This window comes from Hypomesus transpacificus, chromosome 17 (assembly GCF_021917145.1).
Source record: "Hypomesus transpacificus isolate Combined female chromosome 17, fHypTra1, whole genome shotgun sequence".
Lineage (NCBI taxonomy): Eukaryota > Metazoa > Chordata > Actinopteri > Osmeriformes > Osmeridae > Hypomesus > Hypomesus transpacificus.
The window spans coordinates 6,559,639-6,568,420 of NC_061076.1; the positions used below are offsets into that span (position 1 = coordinate 6,559,639).

An 8,782-nucleotide genomic window follows, 5' to 3' on the forward strand; every position below is an offset into this window, starting at 1 on the left:
TGGTTTCAACTGGCTTTACGTTGCCCTTATCTACCCTGCACCTTGGAAGTTGCCACGACGGAGCAGCTTTCAGGGCCAGTTTGTGTAATGAATACTGCACTTTTGCACACAAATCCCAGCTCCGTTTACGCTGCTACACAATTTCGAAAAGAACGATTTGTATTTCTTTCTAGCCACTGGTTAAACACCAAAGTGGACGCCCCTTTTGAGTGTCTATGGCTAACGATTGGTTCGAATTTTCTTAGAGGCGGGGCTAACAATACGTTCTGAACACGTTGAGGAAATACGATTTAGCTAGCTAGCAAGAATTAGCTAACAATACATTTCAGGGAGTTTATATATTATAGCCTTTGATCGGAAAACTAAAATGCCATCGCAAAATGGGAAACCGGATGTCATGTTTGTAAGTAGTAACAGGCTATTACACGTTTTGACTTCAAATACTGCTCTGATTTCGTAGTCTTTGTGCGGCCTGCTTATAAGTTATAGCCTCGGAGCTCGACATCAATTACAGCCTCTTTGGGGTAGCTCTCTAACCAGGCAAGGACTAGGAGAGGTTTTGCTTACGAAAGTTTATCTAAGTAACATTTCGGGTTAATCGCGATCTACATACTGTTCATACTAAGAATAAAGTTAGATGAATGTAAAGTTATAAATAACTGGAAAAGCTGAACAAGTAGGCACTAACGCTTACCAGGCTAGGCTAAAGTAACTGAAGGTTGTCCATCATCATCACAGCCTTCGAATGTCACCTAAACTGACATGCGCAATATAATGTGTTTGAACGTATTTGTACTATTTAAACCATTTTTTAGGAAGAAGATGACCTGCCTTACGAGGAGGAGATCATCAGAAACCCGTATTCGGTCAAGTGCTGGATGCGTTACATTGAGTTCAAACAGAATGGTGGCAAAGCCATTCTGAATATGATCTACGAACGAGCATTGAAAGAACTACCTGGAAGGTACTTAACACAACTAACCTCATTATAGCGACATAGTATTTAGCTATGGTTTCCTGTAGTGCATTTACTGAATCAGATCAAAATTGTGAGCGTAGTGTCTGCTCTATGGGAATACCTCAATTGAATTGATCAATAACATGCTTATACTTTTATAATGGTCTTGCAGTTACAAGCTATGGTACAACTACCTGAGGGAAAGACGAAAACAGGTAAAGGGGAAGTGCATCACAGAGCCAACTTACGAGGAGGTCAACAACTGCCATGAGAGAGCATTGGTGTTTATGCACAAGGTAATGCTAATTCTCTGACCCATTACCAAACTCTTTGGTGATTTGTTTTGTTCTTGAGTGTGTTACTGAGTGGAGTGGAGTGATGTATCAGTGACCCTTTCTTTGCCCTTTTCAAGATGCCTAGAATATGGCTGGACTACTGCCAGTTCCTGGTGTCTCAGTCTAAGATCACAAGGTGTAGGAGATCTTTTGACCGTGCGCTCAGAGCCCTTCCAGTCACACAGCATCCTCGCATCTGGCCTCTGTACCTTCGCTTTGCACGCAACCTGCCTCTGCCAGAGACAGCCATTCGGGTTTATCGCAGATACCTCAAGGTAAGTCCTTCAGATTGGCTAAATAATCGCCACATGTCAGTGTACCAACACCACATACATCTTTTTTAGCGTGTGGGTTTTTGATGTCAGTTATTCAACTCAGTTAAGTACTGACAAACTCATCGTCACCTCCTATGCAGCTGTCTCCAGAGAATGCAGAGGAGTACATCGATTACCTCCGCTCCGTTGGCCGTCTGGACGAAGCAGCCGTGCGTCTGGCGTCGGTTGTCAACGACGTAAGCTTTGTGTCCAAGGAGGGAAAGTCAAACTACCAGGTAGGGTGTTTGCATCCAATGACTTCATGTACACCTTTGCATTGGAGTCACGGTCAAAGGGTTAGAATCTTAATACAGACATATGAGTTCAATGCATGTTCACTGATGTCATCTTCACGTGGCGTTGTGGTTGGTTTTCACAGCTTTGGCACGAGATGTGTGACCTGATCTCCCAGAACCCCGACAAGGTGAAATCTCTGAATGTCGGCGCCATCATCCGAGGAGGCCTCACGCGTTTCACGGACCAGCTGGGCAAACTGTGGTGCTCCCTCGCTGACTACTACATCCGCAGCGGGCACTTTGAGAAGGTGACGTGTCACATCCTGGAAACTCTTCTCCTGCCGCGTTGAATGTTGAGCTGCCATGTTATTTAATGGTCATAAAAAATAAAATGGCGGCTCGATTTACTGAGCTGTGTGTCATGGTATGGATGAAAACAATACCACTCGTCTCCAATCAGGCTCGCGACGTCTACGAGGAAGCCATCCTGACAGTGGTAACAGTGAGGGACTTCACCCAGGTGTTTGACAGCTATGCCCAGTTTGAGGAAAGCATGATCGCTGCCAAGATGGAAACAACCTCAGAGATGGGCAAAGATGAAGATGGTATGTGACGACGATTACAGATGTCTTCCTCATCTAGGACTTATGTATGTCAATTGCTGATAAGTGCACTAGCTCATATACAGTGCCCTCCAAAAGTATTGGAACAGTGAGGCGAATTCCTTTATTTTTGCTGTAGACTGAAAACATTTGGGCTTGACATCAAATAATGAACGTGAGACCAGAGATCAACGTTTCAGCTTTTATTTCCAGGTATTTACATCAGGATCTGATGCACAACTAAGAAAATATCACATTTTGTTTGAATCCACCCATTTGTCATGTGATCAAAAGTATTGGAACAGATATACTTAAAACATATTTAAGTGAATAAGACTTAATATTTAGTTGCAAATCCTTTGCTTTCAATAACTGCAGCAAGTCTGTGACCCATTGACGTCACCAAACTTTTGCATTCTTCCTTTTTGATGCTTTCCCAGGCTTTCACTGCAGCCTCTTTCAGTTGTTGTTTGTTTTGTGGGGTTCCTCCCTTCAGTCTCCTCTTAAGCAGGTAAAATGCATGCTCTATAGGGTTTACTTAGACTTGGCCAGTCTAATACCTTCCATTTCTTGCCCCTGATGAACTCCTTTGTTGTTTTGGCAGTGTGTTTTGGGTCGTTATCTTGCTGCATGATGAAGGCTCTGCCAATCAGTTTGGTTGCATCTTTCCTTAAATTGGCAGACAAAATGTTTCTGTAGACTTCCGAGTTCATTTTGCTGCTGCCATCATGTGTTACATCCTCAATGAAGATTAATGAGCCCGTCCCAGAAGAAGCCATGCAAGCCCAAGCCATGACATTACCTCCACCGTGTTTCACAGATGAGCTTGTGTGTTTGGGATCATGAGCAGTTCCTTTCTTTCTCCAAACTTTAGCCTTTCCATCACTTTGGTAAAAGTTAATCTTTGTCTCATCAGTCCATAAAACTTTGTCCCAGAATTTTTGAGGTTCATCTCTGTACTTTTTGGCAAATTCCAGCCTGGCCTTCCTATTCTTCTTGCTAATGAGTGGTTTGCATCTTCTGGTGTAGCCCTTGTACTTTTGTTCATGAAGTCTTCTGCGAACAGTAGATAGTGATACCTTCACTCCTGCCATCTGGAGGTTGTTGCTGATCTCACTAACAGTTGTTTTAGGGTCTTTCTTTACAGCTCTCACAATGTTTCTGTCATCAACTGCTGATGTTTTCCTTGGTCTACCTGTTCGACGTCTGTTACTTAGTACACCAGTAGTTTTCTTCTTCTTCAGGACATTCCAAATGGTTGTACTGGCTATGGCCAATGTTTCTGCAATGGCTCTGATTGATTTTCCATCTTCTCTAAGACTCACAATTGCTTGTTTTTCACCCAAAGACAGCGCTCTGGTTTTCATGTTGTTTTCACCTCTGAATACAGTCTGCATAGACAAAACCTATCTTACCCAATCTGAACCTGAGTGTAGACATTCAGTGGTATTTATTGATTGAATAATGTATGTAATAGGACACACCTGGGCAACAAAACACACCTGTCAGTCACATGTTCCAATACTTTTGCTCACGTGACAAATGGGTGGGTTCGAACAAAAAGGTGATATTTTCTAATTTGTGCATCAGATCCTGATGTAAATACCTGGAAATAAAAGCTGAAACGTTGATCTCTGGTTTCACATTCATCGTTTGATGTCAAGCCCAAATGTTTTCAGTCTACAGCAAAAATAAAGGAATTGGCCTCACTGTTCCAATACTTTTGGAGGGCACTGTAGGTTGGGACTTACAGCATGTAATATAGGTTTAGGAAGACCGCTAGGGATTGTCCAGAGGAGCATGACCAAATAATCTACTAGTCATATTGCACTTATTTTATATTTTACATTGTATATTATTGTTTTGAGTTATTTAGACAGTTGTACATGTTCAACTTTTATATTTAATATTTATATATGTTTATTGTATGCACTTTCCTGCCACAGTAAATTCAGGGGTTGTGTAAACGTACCTGGCGAATAAAGCTGATTCTGGTACCTGTACTGTTACTTATGGATAATAAAAGTGAACATTGTGCTCTAGCCATCTTACCTCTCCAGTTTCCTTGCTGGACTGAATTAAAAAGGGCCATAAGAATGAATGATGTTACATGATGTCTTGTTCCATTTTTTCCAGACGACATCGACCTGGAGCTTCGGCTCGCTCGTTTTGAGCAGCTGATTGCCCGGCGGCCCCTCCTGCTCAACAGCGTACTGCTGCGTCAGAACCCCCACAACGTCCACGAGTGGCATAAGAGGGTCAAACTGTACGATGGGAAACCACGACAGGTAGATCCTACAACACCCTGATGTGTCCACCTGATTCACTGCCATTTCTAACCATGAATCGCTGTTGATGTAATTGGATATATTCCACACAGTTTATTCTATGCAGTTTTGCAGTGTACCAAATGTCTGAATGTCACTTTCGTGTGATAGATCATCAACACCTACACAGAGGCAGTACAGACTGTGGATCCTATGAAGGCCACAGGGAAACCTTCCTCCCTCTGGGTCTCCTTTGCAAAGTTCTACGAGGAGAACGAGCAGCTTGATGATGTAAGTTAGAGAGATTGTATATAGAAAACTGTCAAACAAACTGCTTTTTAAAAAATGAGCAAGTTGAAGGATTGCTACAAGTATTTCTCATTCTCCTCTATTCAACTTTTTTCCCCCCCTATAATTTCCTGCCAGGCCCGGACCATCTTTGAGAAGTCCACCAAGGTCAACTTCAAGGGGGTGGATGATCTTGCAGGGGTGTGGTGTGAATATGGAGAGATGGAGCTTCGCCATGAAAACTATGATCAGGCCCTTCGTATTCTGAGGGTGAGGAGAACACACTGTTATTGCAGAACCATCTCACCATAAGAACCTACAGAGGCATGATCACTGTGGATTCAACAAGAGTAGACTGCTTTCTATTTTATGCACGGCTTTTGAAATGGGTATCTGTGATTTATGGTCTTGTTTCAAATCTGTAGAAAGCTACTGCCATCCCGTCCAAGAAAGCAGAATACCACGATGTATCCGAGCCAGTGCAGAATCGAGTGTACAAGTCCCTGAAGGTGTGGTCCATGTTGGCAGACCTGGAGGAGAGTCTCGGTACATTCCAGGTATGTTCATGGCACATCTGGGTTTTTACCAGTGCTATGGTATGTTAATGTAGTATGTTGACTTCATCACAATATTACCGAACTTCTAGCACTGGCATTTTTGTCACCTTTCTTGTCATTCAAAGAGAACAAACTGTTTTGTTTTCATTCTCAGTCGACTAAGGCAGTGTATGATCGCATCATAGACCTGCGCATTGCCACGCCTCAGATCATTATTAACTACGCCATGTTCCTTGAAGAGCACAGCTACTTTGAAGAAAGCTTTAAGGTAAAACCATATATTCTATTATAACACCCCTAAAATAATCCTTGTGCTTCAAGAATGTCTACCAGTTCAACCATTTTTTTTTGTAATAAACGGGTGTTGTGTTCTCCAGGCATATGAGCGTGGCATCGCTCTCTTTAGATGGCCCAATGTGTATGACATCTGGAACACCTATCTCACCAAGTTCATAGACCGGTATGGGGGCAAGAAGCTGGAGAGAGCCAGAGACCTATTTGAGCAGGCTCTGGATGGCTGCCCAGCAAAGTTTGCCAAGAGTAAGGATCCCATTTATGCTGACAAAGGCACAGTGGCCTTTTAGGAATCAGCACGAGAATAAGTCAAACTTGGTAGCTTGTAAATCAAAGAGAGTTGATACTCTTAAATATACTCGGTAAAGGAATGCCAATTTTGATTTGACGTTATTTGCAGCCATCTACTTACTGTATGCCAAACTGGAAGAGGAGTTTGGTCTCGCTCGCCATGCCATGGCGGTCTATGAGAGAGCCACAGAGGCTGTAGAGAACGACGAAAGACACCAAATGTTCAACATCTACATCAAGAGAGCTGCGGAAATCTACGGAGTCACCTACACCAGAGCTATTTACCAGAAAGCTATAGAGGTACACTGACTACTTGCTTGCTCACATTCTATCATGTCTATTTTGGCTTTATCTCACAAAAAACGATGAATCATTTCATGAATGTGACCAATATTGTGTCGCTTTTCCTCCCCACCCAGGTCCTTCCAGATCAACACTCCAGGGATATGTGCTTGCGCTTCGCTGACATGGAGAGCAAACTGGGCGAGATCGACCGCGCCAGAGCCATCTATTCCTTCTGCTCCCAGATCTGTGATCCCAGGGTGAGTCGGCAGGACTGTCCTCGGTCAACAGAACGCGGGTCCCCTCCGCGCCGTGCTGACAACGGCCCCTTGTGTTTGTGCTGTTTGCAGCTGACGGCCCACTTCTGGCAGACGTGGAAGGAGTTTGAGATCCGCCACGGGAACGAGGACACCATCAGGGAGATGCTGAGAATCAAGCGCAGTGTTCAGGCCACGTACAACACTCAGGTCAACTTCATGACCTCGCAGATGATGAAGGCCACCACCCTCGGTGCCGGTATGTTACGTGACACGTGCACACACTCGCACATACGTACACACACTCGCACGCAGGTCCCCCTCTGTCTGTAAAGACATTGGACGTCTTCTATTTTGCGTTAAAAAAAAGAAGACATTTCACAATTGTTGAAATTGTTATTATTTTAATTTTATTTATTCTATAAGACATCCGTTTGCCCCATGAGGACCTCCTGTATAACCCTACTGCGTGTTTGTGTCCAGTCTCAGATCTTGCCCCAGGGCAGGGAGGTCTTGACGACATGAAGATGCTGGAGCAGAGGGCACAGCAGCTGGCGGCAGAGGCCGAGCAGGACAAACTCAAACCCAAGGAGAAGATTCTCTTCGTCAGGTCAGTAGCCTCTCACCGTCCCCTCTTCAGTGCCTGGTCCTCCCTCTCCTCAGAGAGCTCAGCTGCGTGACTGGGTGGGTCTCCCCCCTGTGGGGCTCGTTTTTGAGGAGAGAATTGCACTCTGAAGTGTGAGAACGTACATCTTCTTCTCCCGCAGAGCTCGCTGTTGTACTTTGTGTGCATGTCATGAATTGGTCGAAAACAGTTGAAGTAATGGGTTCAATATTGTTTGACACGCGTGTCTCTTCAGGAGCGACACATCTCGCAGTGAGCTGGCTGAACTGGCTAAGCAAGCCAACCCCGATGAGATTGACATCGATGAGGAGGAGGAGGATGAAGACGAGGAAGATCAGGGTCCAGAGGGTGAGTTGGGACACCCCCCTGGCACGTCACCCCCCCCCCCCCCCCCATCCCACCGAAGCAGATATACAATACCAACAAAATAAAGTGACCCATGTTTTTCTTGCTTTGTGTAAATGTGTGTCTTATGCTCTTCACTCCACAGAGGTGCAGCTGGAACAAAAGAGTGTCCCCACAGCTGTGTTCGGAGGGCTTAAAGAAGACTGAATGTCGGATACCAGCCGGTAGTGACATCAGCCAAACACTGTAGATAGAAGCTCGAAGGAGCTCCCTAAAATGTGGGGAATGGAATCCATGTAATGACTTCATCGTTGGTTCTTTGTATGTGGGCTCGTCTTTTTCTTCCGTTGTTTTGGAAGTCTGCATTGTTATGTCTGTACCTAATCAGTGAATAAAAATGGCGATTTACATCATTAGGGATACTTGTATGTATGATACTCATTTGGGCTTTGGCCACAAGATGTCACCCTAACCCACATATGCAGGTCAGTTACTGGTATTGTTGTAGCCTTAAAGGTTGATGCATGGTCAAATGATGATGAATGTGAGATGCTAAATTTGAGTCGGCTTACATTTATGACATTATGGGAGTTCTGAACAAAGACAGGAATGGACATCAGCATTTTTGTTCACAGTGGTAGGAGACTATGGCAGTCCTTCACTGGGCAAGAGGGAGTTTCCTGCCCCAGAAAAACATGGGGGAGGAGTTAAGTGGCTGGGAGATTGAAACTGGGACTTGACTTCCACTGGTTCATGAATGGACTGGATTTTCTGTTTTCCCTTATTCTTTAATGAACTAATTCAAACCACACTTATGGAATCACCTGTCTGTAATGTAAGTTCAGATTGAAAAGTACAACTAATGTTCAGTGGCTTATCAAAGTCAGTGTATACACAACTAAAAGAGAATCACTGAAGAAAAATAAAGGACCTGTCCTGTACCATCTATAATTTGATTTATAACAGTAATACACCTACAAAGTTAGTGCTCAAGGGTGGAAAAGATTTCCTGGAACTTTCATGCGACAGGGGATCATTTTAAGTATCCTTGTTCATGCACACCTAATGCGATAAGTATTATAAGCGTTATTTTGTCATGTGTACGAGCTACCTGACTAGTTGACCGCAAGG

General features: G+C 44.0%; 1 protein-coding gene across 1 annotated transcript; it reads left to right on the forward strand.

The window, feature by feature from the left end:
• Positions 1-235: 235 nt before the first annotated feature.
• On the forward strand, positions 236-8,592 carry xab2 (XPA binding protein 2). Its single transcript, XM_047037782.1, has 19 exons — positions 236-403; positions 816-964; positions 1,131-1,254; positions 1,371-1,568; positions 1,709-1,843; positions 1,987-2,151; positions 2,304-2,448; positions 4,582-4,733; positions 4,884-5,003; positions 5,139-5,270; positions 5,426-5,557; positions 5,712-5,825; positions 5,935-6,097; positions 6,252-6,442; positions 6,562-6,684; positions 6,775-6,940; positions 7,165-7,291; positions 7,542-7,654; positions 7,797-8,592. The coding sequence occupies exons 1-19, from the start codon at positions 368-370 to the stop codon at positions 7,856-7,858; spliced, it is 2,547 nt and encodes an 848-aa protein (XP_046893738.1). The 5' UTR covers positions 236-367; the 3' UTR covers positions 7,859-8,592.
• Positions 8,593-8,782: the final 190 nt, after the last annotated feature.